Source organism: Gekko japonicus, unplaced genomic scaffold, assembly GCF_001447785.1.
Source record: "Gekko japonicus isolate JY-2015 unplaced genomic scaffold, Gekko_japonicus_V1.1 scaffold421, whole genome shotgun sequence".
Classification (NCBI taxonomy): Eukaryota; Metazoa; Chordata; class Lepidosauria; order Squamata; family Gekkonidae; genus Gekko; species Gekko japonicus.
Genome location: NW_015164195.1, coordinates 778,293 through 793,983, shown reverse-complemented (window position 1 = coordinate 793,983; position 15,691 = coordinate 778,293). Strand labels below are relative to the sequence as shown.

Sequence of the window (15,691 nt, the reverse complement as noted above, 5' to 3'; positions counted from 1 at the left end):
GCAGGAATAGTAAAAGCCAAACCTTTCCCAAGTTTTCTAACAAAATCAATTGTGTTATCTAGACTTGTCAGCCACTCATAAACTCTGCTTCTTAAATTTTCATCACAACAGATTCCATTATTTTTTTCCAAAGAGAATTTTATCTCATAAAGGCCCATGTCATCTCCAACGCAAAACACATCCTTAAGCTGTAAATATTTTTTTAAATTATCTAATGTCTCCCATTCTACCCACTACTTCATCATTAAACCAGTGCAAATCCCTTAGCTACACATTTTCTAAAAATGTGTTAAGTAGCATTCTTCTGAAGTTTAAAAGTAGACATGTGTTCTGACCCCAGCTGAAGCTGATCATTATATAAAAGGATAATAATTCAGACTGTCCCAGGGCTACTTTTGATTTAAGTTTATATAAAGTATTTAGAAGAGAAAAGACAGATAGAAATTTATATATTTCATTCTCCAAGCCCTCTCTTAAAACCAAATAATCTTGGGTATGTCACAGTTTAGAATGTTCTGTTCTGCATCCAAAAAGACATTAGGGTGTGCCAGTTCCACTAGAGATGTTAATTTGGCTACTTAATATGCTCTAATATTAGGGATCCCCCCTTTTTGTTGATACAATCTTTTTTTTCACACAGGAAGGAGGGATTTGTGTCCAATTTTTTAGTATCCAATTTTTAAGCATGTTAAAAGACAGGTTTACTTATTTTACCATTGTTCTTTCAAACATATACACACTTTGAAGTTCTATCTGCCTACTTTAGCCAGTCACAGAATCTTGTGTTCCTGGCCCAGATTCCATACACAAGTTCTATGCTTCACAAAAAGACACATACTCACATATGGGATCTCATATCTATCTATCATCTATCTGATATTGGGCGGCTGGTTGGACTCTGACCCAGAAGATCTGTACTGGGCTTTGCAGGCCGTGGCTGGGTGGCTCAGGTTGAGCCGGCTGAAATTAAACCCAGCAAAGTCAGAGGTCCTGTGCTTGAGTCAGGTCGGTCCGGGGTTGGGGATCCCTTTTCCAACCTTCGATGGGGCACCTTTGGTGCCAGCATTGGAGGATAGGAGTTTGGGAGTGCTCCTGGATCCCTCCTTAACCATGGAGGCCCAGGGGGCAGCCACTGCCAAATCGGCCTTTTACCATTTCGGCTGCTTCGGCAGTTGGTTCCTTTCCTCGACCACGATGACCTGGCTACAGTGATCCACGTGATGGTCACCTCGAGGTTAAACTACTGTAACGCTCTCTACATGGGGCTGCCTTTGTTGCAAATCCGGAAGCTGCAGCTAGTGCAGAATACTGCGGCCGGGCTGTTGATGGGCCTCCCTAGATGGGAGCATATCTGGCCTGTGCTGAAAGCACTGCACTGGCTGCCAATAGCATACTGGATTCACTTCAAAGTGCTGGTACTTATCTTTAAAGCCCTATATGGCCAGGGTCTGACATACCTGAGGGACTGCCTTTCCCCACATATACCCCGAAGAGCACTTCAGTCTGGGACTCAACATCGTCAACATAGGGAGGCCAGGCTTGCTGCAACTAGGGCTAGGTCCTTTTCAGTGGTGGCTCCTACCTGGTAGAATGAGCTCCCGGAGGAGATCAGGGCCCTGCGGGACCTCTCACAGTTCTGCAGGGCCTGCAAGATGGAGCTCTTCTGCCAGGCCTTTGATTAGGAGCCGCCACTACCACTATCACCACCACCAATTGTATTGGTAACAACGGGGTAAGGGGACAGCCCTATGAAGATTAAATCACGGTATTGCTGCAGATTGGTTCCGCTGGATGGGGACGAGCAACATCTATGGAACATTATCCACCTCTAGTGAAGGACTGACATTGGTATGTAACATCTTGGGGATACCATCTTGCTTAACTGATAGATTGAAATTACTGAGCACTTTATTGGTTGATATGTGATTGTTTTATCCTGTTTTTATGTGTCGACACATGGTGCCCTGTTGTGAGCCGCCCTGAGCCCACGGGGAGAGCAGGGTAGAAGTGCACTAATAAATAAATAAATCTATCATCTATCTGGAAAAATGCTTCTTAAAGAACTTATGCTGCAAAAAACCCTTTCCAATGACAGCACTGTTGAATGGAAAGTTTTTTTGCAGCGTAAGTGCTTTGAGAAGTATTTTTCCTGATTTCACACACAGAATGTTACTGATGCCTTTTGGAAAGCGGTTCCAACTTAGAGGAAGCCTTGGTGAAACACAGTTAATAATAGCTAGCTCGCCTGTTAGAGGCTGGGACCGTCATAATCAGAGACCACCAGCAAGTCAATATCCAACATTGAACGTAGATTGTTGGATCGCTCCATATTGGCATGATCTTGGGTGAATGCACGGACAAATATTTTAGTCGGTTATTTTGTGACAGGCTCCAACAAACTCTGTTGTGGATTGATTTCCTGTTCATGTTATTGTTTCCCCTTGTGTGTGAAAGTATAATATTTCTAAATAATTAATTACACATTTTGTTGATTTTTGAAAGTATTTATCAAGCATTCTTTATAAGTTACAGCTAGAGGAATTTTACACAGTTTCTATTTTGTGGTTCATACTTTATACTGTGTATTTAACTTTTATCAGAGGAAAACAGACAGAGGTTAGGAAAATAAACAGACACTAGGAGGAGAGCACAGAAGGGCAAATGAAGCTGGAAATGTTAAGGAGAGAAACTGATAACAATAGACTGAAATGACATCAACAAATTCAGGCTCCTACTATTTAGACTTAGTTTAATCAGTCTATCCTACCAGTGAAGCTGATATCAGGAGCAAGGATACTCAAATGCCTGCCAATTCAGCTCATTTTCTGTTCACCATGAAAGTGAGGCAACTTTTCATGGATCGTTTGGCTGTGTATGAGCGGTTTGAGCCTGGTTCAGTGCAATACAGTACAGAGCAACTGGCTGTGTTTCACACAGGTAGAGTCTCATACAACCTGATGTGAGCTCTAGTCCCACAGCTACTGCACAGGTGTTTAACTTGGATAGTGACAAGCCAAACAGATCAACTTCTTCAGAGATTGCCTGCAAAAATAGATATAGTATGCACCGGGGTAGCTACTCTCTACTGTTCTAGATGGCACCAGCTCTTGAAAACATATTTAGAGAGAATATACAAAAGAACACAAGAAAACAATTCGAGTTTGGCTAAAACCTAAACCTGAGTAATTCAAGATCCAGTTCTACTAGATGGTAGGACAATACTGTAGCTAGAAGACTGGTTAATAAGTGGGCTTCATTTTTCAATTGGTAGCAAAGTTATCATAATTTTTGCAACTATTCATGATTGATATAGCATTAACCAAAAGCTATGTGTAGCAGAAAACCTGCAGACTCTTGCTTCAAATGCTTTAGAATCTCCATTAAAGGGTAAGAAAATGAATACAAGAGATTAAGAATTTACAGGAAATAGTGGGTGGATTCTTAAATTATTGGCCAGAACAAAAGTTAAAACTACCCTGGCAGTAGTAAAAATTTTGTTGATTGTTATTAAACATAAAAATGGGAGGGTTGATATTTAGTGGATTTTAATTTATCTGGCTAATCAGTGTGAGCTGTTCAAAGCCACTGGGCTATAAGAATGGATTCATTAAAGAAAGAAAGAAAGTAAATAGTGAGGAAGAATTATGGAGGAAAGAAGGGATGGTAGGAAGGTTCAGGAAAACCTTTGTTACAATAGTGTGTTGGACAGGAATTTAAAGGAAGAGGAAGACACACAAAGACAGTGCAAACTACAAGTTAAATTAGGGAAGCTGTGATAATCTTCCTGGTTCAGTTTTAAGGCGTGAGGCTGTGGCTCAGTGATAGAACATCAGCTTTGTAAGCAGAAGGCACATGTTAAATCCCTGGCATTACCAGCTGAAAGGATCAGATAGTAGGTGATGTGAAAAACCCCTGCCTGAGATCCTAGACAACTACTGCCAGTCTGAATAGACAATACTGACCTGGATAGCCCTGACCTGGATAGCCCAGGCAAGCCTGATCTTGTCAGATTTTGGAAGCTAAGCAGGGCTGACCCTGGCAAAAACTTGGAAATACTCACCAAAAGAAAGAGAAAACAAAGATACTGACCTTGATAGACCAACATTCTAACACCAACAATAACACAGCTTCATATGTGTTTAATGCTGACACTGTTATTTGGTATAGACAATGGGTTGGATTCAGCCAGATTTTTCACTCAGCCTAACCCAGTTCCCCTCATTTCTACTGTCCTCATCTCACATGGCTTTTGTACATGCAGGGCTCATGACCCCTGCATGGCCTTGTTTGATCAAATGGAACCTCTCCATCAGCTTAAAAAAAAGAAATTGGTTGGATCCAAACAAATAGCCCAAACTTTTCTTATGTTCAGTTATATCTTATTTATCAGGAAAAAAAAACATGAACCAAAGTTTCCCCCCAAAAAAGTGAGGATATTTGAGATGTTCTAGAGACTTTCTGAGGCTATTCAAAGTGCATGGAGGCAGAATACAAAATTCCATAGGGTTTCACACATGTCTATATGAAATCCTACCATCACTCTGTTTTAGCAGTGTTCCATATAACTGCATACATTTAAATGGAAATACAGTCCAAATATGAAAGATAGACTTTCCTTAAAATAGTTTCCTGGAAAGGGAGGAACTTGGGAAGATCCTGCTAGCTAGCAGCCACTGAATAACACCTCACTGAATTTGTTTTCCTCTGCTCTGCTCACAGGTACTTAAGGTTTTGGGGGAACCCAGAGTTGTGAGCTGAAGGAGTCTTGGCCTTGGCTCTTAGCCTGAGGGTTGTAGCCTAGAGCTGGGAAGAACATTGGCTAGCAGGGAGAGGAAGACCGGCTTAGCATTCAGAAGGTTCCTTCCCTTTTCCTGTTTTTGTTGATCCCCCCCCAATGAGTCATCAAGGGCCCTCATTGGGAAGGAAAGCAGAATATAAATAAATTACATAAGTACATAAATACTTATCTTCTAGTTCCTCCAACAAATCAAAAAGGTACATATATTGAGGTTTGTTAATATGCATTTGATTTATTGATTGATCTGCTAAAGGATATGATTAACCACTTGAAAATCCTTTCTTCTGCTGGTAACCCTAACATTTCCCCCCTTGCTTTAAGGTCTTCAGATGCCCCAGATCTCATTAAAACACCTCCACTGATATATATCTTCAGAGTCATTCATTCACTCAGTTGCTTTTACATTGTTCTAAATGGGTGCAGGTACCTGTCAATTGTTTCTGTATTTCTGTGTTTCCAGTTCTTCTCAGGAGGCTTACACACTCTCGAATTCCATTCTGCCGTCGGGTTTCTAACTTGTTGGTTGGATTTCTGAAGACTAAGTTTCGAAGGGCCCCTGCTGCAGCTTGCTGCACATTTTCATCTGGACTGCGGAGGAGTTCAACAAGTTTGGCAATGCCACTAAGTCGGTAGACCTGCAAGAGAAAATCATGAAGTACCCTCTGATCCAAGCCACTCATAAAACTCAGCTGTCCTTTTCTACAAATAAAAATTAGCATACAGCTTCCAAGATGCACTGTTGTTTCTTTTAGTAAAAAATCGTCAATGGAATAGCTTCTTTGAAAACATTGTAATACAAATCGCTGGCCTGATATTGCTTTTTTTCCGTATCTATTGAAGTCAGTATTAGCTAACTTATATTTATCTATTTTCTTATATACTTTTTATACTGTTTCCTTGAAAACTTTTTTTCTTTAAGGTTACCCATTTTGCTGTAGCTTATTCAAAAAGTCTGATCTAGACACACCTCAGTCTGCATGGTTTTATGCTATTTGTATAATACTATTTAGGAAGGTGAGAAGTAAAGCAGGAAAGCCTATGTGTAATACATGAAATGGTGTGCAGACAACATCTGCTCATTTCCTGTTTGTGTTAAGCAGCTATCTTTATATGTATAGAAACAAATACATGACAAAGTACTCACAGTTATCCCAAGCGAGATGCTAAGTAGACTAGTTAAGTTCTTGAAAATATCATCAGTATCTAATTTTCCATGTGGCCAGATCTGTGGATACTTAATTCCAGAGATTGGAGCCACGAACAGACACATCTTTCTACAAACCTGAGAAAAGCCCCAGCTTTGTAAGAACAACTGAAATCTTTAAAAAATGTTTTTAAGCCCTCCAAAATAATAGAAGCTGCACCAGTAGTTTTACGAAACGAATGCCCTCAGTGGCCATTGCTAGGCAACCATAACATTATTGCCAGCCTTCAAGCCCAGGTTTCTGTCAGTAAGGTCCTTTCCGCACTAGACCTTAAATCCTGGTTCAACCCTGTCCCTGACCTTACATTCTACACTACACGTGAGTTCACCCCTTTAAATATCTTGGGGTATTTTTACATTCTACACTATACTCAAGTTCCCCTCTGTAATTATCTTGGGATATTTTTTGTTTCCACATTACACTGAGTTCACCCCGGTTTTGCCCCACACTTGTCCTGGGATAAACGGCTGCTGTTGTAACCAGAGATAAATGCAAGGTATTGTGTTGTGAGTTGAACTCTGATAAAACCAGGGATGAGATTCAAGTGCAGAAAGGACCTAAGAGGCAGGGGGAGAATCCTGGCCTTTCCCAGGAAATTAGATATATGATGTAAAAAGTCTGGGTATGTCTCTACAAACTGTGTTGGTTGGCTGAAGAGACAAGCTCTTAGTGTGAGCCAGTGACTTTAAAAGACTTTGTGTATAGTTTCTGACATAAATGATATCTGATAGTGAACAGCACTATACAGAACAGAACATTCATGTGTGAATGGATTTGTCATTTACTGAGATCTGCTAAAATATGCTCAAGGAATTTGCTCAGAATTATCTGCGTTTCAGGCATAACATACACTTTCATAGCACAGTTTTAGTTTTTGTTTATCTGAACTATTGTGAACACATACAGAACTAGTGTAGTATGGTGGCTAATGACCTATGTTCTGGGAGGTCCCCTGCAATATGGAGATGACAGCAATGTTGGCCTGCTTTATAGGGGTGTACCACAATCATGTTTGCGGAACCCTAAAAAGGGCTTTATATATACTTATTCTTTTTCTTGTGAGAGACTTGCAAGATATTGTGGGACAGAGAATTCTTCCACAATACCTTACTTCTCTTCCTCCTTACTTTCCCTCTTCCTATTGATCATTGTCGTCTTTATCCACAACTGATGTCACCAAACTCCCTTCCACTGCTTACCATTACTGCTGTGCCCTCCTCCTTATCCTCTTCATCCTGGCCAGTATATCTGGGAGCTCTGTGCTAAGCACATGTGCAGATTCCTTGTTTTGGTTGCTATGGATTTACAATGGGCAGTTTTTTTTCATATAAATGTGTACACAGGCTTCCTAGCTATTTTTTGGTGTTATTTTAAAAATCATTTTAGAGTTTTCTGTAAAACTTTGGTTTCCCTGAGTTCTGTGCAGAACTTTCCTGGAGATGTGGTCGTTTCCCAATTTCATACTCATACATTATGCAAAACAGAATTATGCATCTCTGAGTTCTGTGCGGAACTCAGAGATGCATAATTCTGTTTTGCATAATGTATGAGTATGAAATTGGGATACGACCACATCTCAGTGACAGAGCACATACTTTGTATAAAGAAGGTCTCAGGTTCAATTCCTGGTGTTCCTGGTTAAAAGGATCTCTGTAGCAGATCTTAAAAGCCACTGTTAGTCAAAGCAGTACTGAGATAGATGGATCAGTGGTCTGATTCTCTACTGCAACCTGCATTTACTGATTCATTCATTTCAGTTGTGGACTCAACAGCACCAGAATGTTATCACTGCCTTTCAGTGTGGAATGAACAGCTTCTAACCTCTCTCTTCCAATGTGACTTACCCTTTCTTCTACTGGGGCCACAAGTTCCGTTAAAGTTCTAGTTAAGCATTTAGCATAAAGCTACACAAAAGTGAAGCACCAGCCCTGACCTGGATAGCCCAGACAAGCCCAATCTTGTCAGATCTTGGAAGCTAAGCAGCATCAACTCTGGCAAGTACTCGGATGGGAGACCTTCTTGGAACACCAGCAGTCAGGAGGCGGGGGTAAGCTTTATTAGGCCACCTCTCTGAATATCCTCCAGCCCCCCTGTAGAGGTCAGTCACCGGAGGTCGCCATGACTTCCAGGTGCACACACAGTCACACGCGCACGCACACACACACCTGCACATAAAAAATACAAACAAACAAACAAACCCCAAAACCCAAAAAGAAAAAAACAAAAGTGAAGCATCATTATAAGGAATAATCTTACCTCTTGCTTGGCAGATTCATCTTGAAAGCAGGTATGCTGGAGGTAGTAACCACCCATGGCCTGGTACTTCTCATCTGAGGAACACAGGAGTTGTATGGCTTTCTGTATGGTCATTGCTCCATAATCCACCTCATCATTGCAAATTCTGAATACAAGAAGGGAAAGATTTCAGCAACTTCAAGGCAGAGGCTGCAGGATTTATTTGCAAGATGGCACATTTATTTATTTAGAAAATTTGTATGCTACCTCTCAAGACCAGCTTGAGGTGGGTCACAACACTAAAACAAAAACAAAAAGTCAGTAAGAAACAATAAAAATAAACAACCAAAACATGACCTATGACCATGCTATAACTAATGCCCTGCCACTGAGTTACACCACCCTCTGCCCTTTTAGGATGGTGCACAGATGCACAAACTAACCCTGAGGGAGGAAAGAGGCATGTGATGGGAGCTACTGCCCCCTGAACATGGCTCAGATGAATGAGCAGCTGAGTAGAAATTGTTTAGACATGTCTGCACAAATGTAGCTGCATGTATGATTTGCCGTGAACATACATCCGACCACCTTGAATGAAAGTTGTCTACCAGAATTAAGGAAATTAATCTTGAAGAGATTTAACTTGCTGCAATCTATAAAACACAAGCCAATTTTCTCCTGAAATTCTCTTGTATGCTCGAATATTCAACATAAATTTGCAATATGATCTCTAGTGCCTCTTCCTTCTCTGAATCCAGCTTGAACATCTGGTATTTCACTTTCCATATACAGTAATAATCTTTGCTGTAAGATTTTGAGCATCACTTTACTCGTGTGCCAAATTAATGCAATAGTCCAATAGTTGCTGCAGTCTTTGATGTCTTCTTTTTTTGGAATTGGGATGTAAATTGAACATTTCCAGTTTCCAGATGGCCATCTTGCCTCTGCTTAAAAGCTTCCAAAGAAGGAGAGTTGACCACCTCCTGAAGAAGCCAGTTCTTTTTTTTTAAATTTTTTTTTTAACTGAAGAAGCCAGTTCTACTGAGGAAACACTCTGTCAGGAAGTTCTTCCTGATGTTTAGCCAAGAACGTTTGATTTAATTTCAATCCATTGGTTCTGGTTCGACCTTCTGAGACAACAGAAAATGACTCCACTCCATCCTTTATATAAAAACCCTTGAAATACTTGAAGATGGCTATCATATCACCTCTCAGGTGTCTCCTCTCAAAGCTATACATACACAGCTCCTTAAACATTTCCACACAGGACTTGTCTCCTAGATCCCTCACCATCTTTGTTGCATTCCTGTGGACACATTCCAGCTTGTCAATATCCTTCTTACTCTGTGGTGCCCAAAACTGAACACAGTACTCCAAAAGAGGTGTAACTGGAGCAAAGTAAAGTGATACCATTACTTTGCATGATCTGGACACTACACTTCTGTTGATGCAGCCCAATATTGCATTTGCCTTTTTAGCTACCTCATCACACTGCTGACTCCAGTGTATGATCTACTAAGACCCCTAGATCCTTCTTGCATGCACTACTGCCCAAGACAAGTCTCCATCATCCTATAATTATGCATTTTATTTTTTCACAACCTAAACATAGAACTTTACATTTATCTCTGTTGGACTCGACTGTGCGACTGAACAACAACAACATCAAGCCTATCAAGAACATCCTAAATCTTGATTCTGTCTTCTACTGTAAATTTGCTGCAAGTTTGATGATTATCTCCTCTATTCCCCTTTCCCTTCTTTTTTTCTTCTTGAAGATGGGGACAACATTTGCCTGCCTCCACTCTTCTGGCACCTCACCTGTTCTCCAAGAATTCTCAAAAATGATGGGCAGAGGAGCTGAAGTTACATCAACAAATTCCTTTAGTACTTTCAGATGCAATTTCAGATGCACCACTGGGTGCCGGTAGGGATTGTCCCCACTCCCGGAAAAAAGTGTGGCCATAGGTTAGGGATAATGTGTAACTGTAGCCGCTCAGAGACCCCTTCGGGGATTAGAGCGGGGTAGTAAGTCGAAACAATAAATAAATAAATAAATTCATCTGGCCCTGAGGGCCTGATTTCATTTAAAGAAGCTAGCTGTTTATGTACCAGCCCTGTGCCTATCTTAGGGTACAACTCCTCATTTAAAGAAGCTAGCTGTTTATGTACCCTATCTTAGGGTACAACTCTTTTCCTTCCACATTTGTTCTCTTTTTGTCATATTGAGCACTGTTTCCCTTCCAAGAGAAGAGGAAATGAGCAGTTCTGCCCTCTCTACATCACCTATTAAAATTCCACTTTCCTCTCCCCACAGTGGGCCTACCACTTCCTTTTCTTTCTCTTGCTCCAAACATAACCAAAGAATCCTTTTTTGCTGTGTGATGGTGGTGGTGATAGGAGGGGTTGGGGGGCAAGATATGGGGAAGTGGGAAGAAAATGTGGGTAATGGGATTTCTCCTGCCCCACAAGTCACTGTGGGCCTCTTCTTGTATACTTTGTATATTTCAGCATATTGAAGGAATCAGCAAATGGAACTGTGAGATAAGATACTGGTATGCAATATATGTTTAAAACTAAGAAGCATAGATTGGGAATCAATGGTATAGACAGAAAGCTGTGGAAAAATAATAAACCCCGTTCTGTGACACATGTAAACTCTCCCCTAGCATTTTCTTCAGTCATTTCTTTGTTTTCTATTGATGATATCCACATTCTGAATCATGCCTAATATATTGTGCTCACTCCGATTTTGATAATCCTGGTCCCAGTATGCTGCTTATTTTATGTCTCCTCCCATTAATTCTATTGACCTACACTGCACTTATGTCTCTTTGTCTGAACTGTTATTGATTAACACTGTGTCATCCACTTTGAATTTCAGTGAGAAAAGTGGACTATAAATAAATAATCCCAGTCTCCAGGTATAAAACCTGTGAATACCAGAAATTTATTCTTAAACTTCTTTGTGGTCTTGTTCATATAGTTTGGTCTATGGAGGATGGAGGATGGAATCATTCTTTCTTTATTAATCTGTTCTATTCTGTTGGCTCAAAGTGGTTTACAGTTGTGCTTATACCAACCCCTAAATAAGCTCTAAATATAGAACATACGACACAATATAAAAAGATTAAAATCACAACTCCACCAAAGAAACAATATCCCACCACTCACTCCCCTACCCTTCTGCATTGTATGTAAAGGAAACCACTCTCTACAATGAAAATTATTCACTTAGCTCACTCCTCCCAAGGGAGGGCCACAGCAAATACTAAATATAGCCTCATCCTTCCAATATCAGATTCATTTCACATTCCTATCGTAACATAACATCTGTCTTTGCCTTACCATTTGCCCCAGCCTGCTGGCTGGTGAGAGCAGGTGGCAGCTACCATTGGGAGATCCTCCGCTATAGATGGAGACCTGGCAACCCCACACCAAGGAGATCCATCTCCCACCCTCAATTACAGTCTCCCACCAATGGGTAAAGACTCTTCTGTTTTGTCTGGCATTGTCTAACTGACCCCCCTTTCTTGCTTTTTAATTGATGATTATATATACATAATCACACACACACACACACATACACACACATATATGTTTTAAAAAGCTGATTTTAATGTTTGTTTTAAATCGCTGGTTTTTATGTTATGTTTTTAAAATTTGAGTTAAAATTTGAGTTTTAAAAATTGAGTTTAATTGTTCACTGCCTTGATGGCTCTAGCTGGGTGGAAAGAAGGCAAACAAATATTTAATTTTCAAGGAGGCTGTTCTAGAGGCATGGGGCAGCCTAAGCCTGGACCACAGAAGAATGTGCCTTAGACAATGGGGGTGGTGGGAAACTGATAATAGAACTTGCTGAGAAGACAGGAGCTTCTGCATAGGAACATTCTCTTTCATTCACCCTTGGAGGATGGAATCAAGCACCTGAAGGTATGGGCTGCAGCAACATCCAGACATATGATTCTCACCTGTTATCTCCTTATCCCCTTCACAGAATACAAAGCCATTAGTAATTATTGTGCTAATAAATTCAGCTGTTTGTTTAATACACATACACACAGAGAGAGGAATAAGTAAATCTAAGAACAGAGTTGTCTATTAGTTATAAAAGTCACAAAATAAAAATAACATCCTTTCCCCCCCCATTTCACTTCATAGTTATTACTCAAAACCCTCTCTATCAAACAATTTTGTTATCAAAATAAATTAATCTATGGCTCATAACATATCATATTTACCTTCTTTGATCCACCCAGCTAATTATTCAGAGCCTTTGATGAAAGGACATAGTGGGCAGTCTTCAAGCTCCATGGTGAAATGACAGAACACCAAGTCACATTTCTAGAAACTGACTGAGCCTTGCCATGCACAATGACTTGGCAACAGAAAAGTATAGAGGTGTCATTTGTCTGCTTTTAGCAGGCAAATCCCTACCGAAGCACCCCCATTCCCTGCCATCATTCAACATACTGATGGGGAAGGGGGGGGAGATCCAGCATTGACAAAACATCATCTCTAGCTGTGTAAATGGAAGTGATGTCACTGTGTCACCAGAAGCCCTAGCATTTCTCCCAAAGTCTATGGTTTTGCCATAGAATTTCAGGGAAATCCTAGAGTGTCTGGCAATGTGGAGACATCACATCCAGTTAAACACCCAGAAATCATCTGGCATTGCTAGACACTGTTCACATGAGGTTCTGCACCTCCCAGTCCCCGCATGATTGCCGGTAGACAGCTGGCAACTCAAGAAAAGTATGACATGTGGTTGAAAACCAATTTACTTTGTGAAGAATAAACATTAAGTGAAACTAATCATTATTTCATCAAAACACAAATGACTGAAAATAACCTGTGGGTTTATAAAAATGGAATAGCTGTAACTTAAAGGGAAATACTAGGTCCTTGAGCCTTTTGGAGTTGCACTGTATGCCATCTTTCCAGAAAGGGAACATACTGTCCATCATCCTACATGGGAGCATCTATCTAAGCACAGCAGTTTGTCAGGCCTTGTCCAAAGGCTAACATGAAACTATTAGCAAAATGCAAGTTTCCACTTCTAGATTAAAAATAAATTGCATTTCTGGCAATCAACTGTTAAGCAATAGCTATGTTTTAATAAAAATCTAGCTTTATTACCTACATTTTTATCCATGTTCACAGTCATACCTTCAATACATTAGATGATTATTATTGCATTAATTATTACACTTGGAGAAAATTCAGGAAGCAGCCCTAAGCAGGTGTACTCCTGGGAAAGTATTCTTAGGACTGCAGCCTAAATTGGCAGAAACACTGCACAAATAAAGAACAGAGATGTAGAAAATGTAAAATTTGGTAATGAATCCAACACTCTGAGAATCTCTTGTCATTGTTTTCAAAAACATGTTCTAGCCCTTAAGACAGGTTTGAAAGGGTATGGGTTCCTCATGAAACTGCAACAGATGAAGGGAGGATTAGAAGAATTTCTCTTTCAAATTGTTCTCTTATAAACCAACAAAACTTTAGTCTAAAGCCTGGTTGAAAGAGACGCTTTGAAAAGCCAGGGCCCATGGAAGAGCCACTTCAGTTACAGGGAAGTCTTCTAAATTAACTGAGCAAAGTAGCAGGATACAGGCCACCTAATTTTTAGAAGTTTTTTGTTCCTTGGTATTAATTCTTGCTGCTCTGTTAATATCTAGATATTTTTTATTTCAGAAGTTAATAAATGGCTGTAGTACAAATTCCTGTTATTCAAACTATTAATACATTTCTGTGCACAATCCCAGCATGCACTGGGCCACCCTTTTCCCCACAGTATCTGCATTCCTGTGACTGCTTGCTCAGGTTCTGTCCCAGAGCATGGGAGAATGAAGCTGTCAGCTTGTTTAAAGGACATCGTTTGAGATCAGAATACCAGGCTTACAAACTGGAAATGGCAGATTCATCCAGGAGCCCGTTTATGGCTATGTAATTATCACACATAGGGAATTTACAGATTTCAGCATGTGATACAACTACTAAACTGTACATTTTCACCTGGTTTTTCCTCTAAGGAGCTTAGGGCAGAATACATGGCTTTGTTCTCACAACAACCATGTGTAGTAAGTTAGGATGAGACCATGCAACTGGCCCAGGTCTGATGCCACTGTCGGGATCAGAACCTGAGTCGCCAAGATCCTGGTGCAGTACTCTACCCATCATTATATCACCCTGGCTCTCATTACTCATAACCTCGTCCATTACTCATAACTAACCAGAACCTGCTTTGCTAGGGGTGAATATGTTCTTTGAAGGGTGGGGAAGTCTCAAATTAATCCTAGTTTTATTAGCAGAACAACTGAATATGCTTAACAAATTTCACATAAAGCACCTGTACAAAACAAATCTAGTTCTACAAGCTGAGAAGAATTCCTGCATCAAAGTAGCATTCCTCCAAGTATACATGGAGACCCCTGACATTTCATAGAGGGTGTCTCTTTTTCATGCACCCTGACCCTCTCTGTTCAGCCAAACATTCACTCATGCATAACACAAAAGGAGTCAGCTCAGTGAATCACTCTCAGATCACATAGGCAGAGAGTAGTAGCTAGCTTTGGTGGGTGGGACACATGGGAAAGCAGAGGAAACTGGAATCCCCTGTCCTGCCTGCTTCCTGTCAAATGTTTGCTGAGCAAACATTATACACCCCCTAGGCCATGAAAACTTCCCAGAATAGCCTATGCTTGCCTTGATCTAAAAGAAGACCAAACCTTCAGTGACTAGTTTGGTTGATAGAATGTGGGGGACTGGAAGAAGTCTGGTCTGTCATACTCTAGGTAGTTTTGATTACCTGGGGCTGCATGTCTGTTCATCAAGTTACTCCATATCACTGTTTCTGAGCTGCACTTCTTTGTTATACCCTAATCAATCTAAAATTTAGGGGCTATGGCTGAACTAGGCAAACACTTATTGGGGAAGTGAAAAGACAGAGGCTGTGGTCAGATGAGCAGTTTGATCAGGTGTGGTCCCTCTTCTAATGGATCCTCTCTTTTTTGTACAGAGAGTTCTGATCAGATCTCCCCCCTTAATCTTCTTCAATGCACTTTCACCCCATGGTTGATTGAACAGATGCAGCAGCCATGGACTGGGGTGATCGGGTAGCTTTTAAAAACCATTTGTCTATTGAGCATGTGCATAAGTGCTTATGGGAAGCAGTACTTCAAATTCCTGGCAGAATGGTGGCAACTGGTGGCCAACGGGATTGCTGGAGGAGGCTGCTGGGATATGTAGTCCAGCATGAGGAAAATGTTTTTGAAACTGTTCCTTTGGAAAAATCCAACCTTTCAAACATTTCAAAGCCATGGGGAAAGAATAAAAGAGAAGCCCTTGTGTCCTGTGTGCTGGTGTTTTTATTTAAAAGCTTGGAGCGAAGCTGGAGTCATGGCCATCATACTCAGACTGGCTCCTTCCCTCTTTGAAAAAAGTGATCTTT

General features: G+C 40.6%; 1 protein-coding gene across 1 annotated transcript in view; it reads right to left on the bottom strand.

The window, feature by feature from the left end:
- Window positions 1-15,691, bottom strand: part of LOC107107942 (probable helicase with zinc finger domain) — a 94,064-nt gene that overhangs the window by 39,584 nt on the left and 38,789 nt on the right. Inside the window, exons 4-5 of the mRNA XM_015408309.1 lie at window positions 8,260-8,404; window positions 5,226-5,433 (exon numbers count right to left, since the gene is read on the bottom strand). Of these exons, the coding sequence (XP_015263795.1) occupies window positions 5,226-5,433; window positions 8,260-8,404 (353 nt within the window). The remainder of the gene's footprint in view (window positions 1-5,225; window positions 5,434-8,259; window positions 8,405-15,691) is intronic.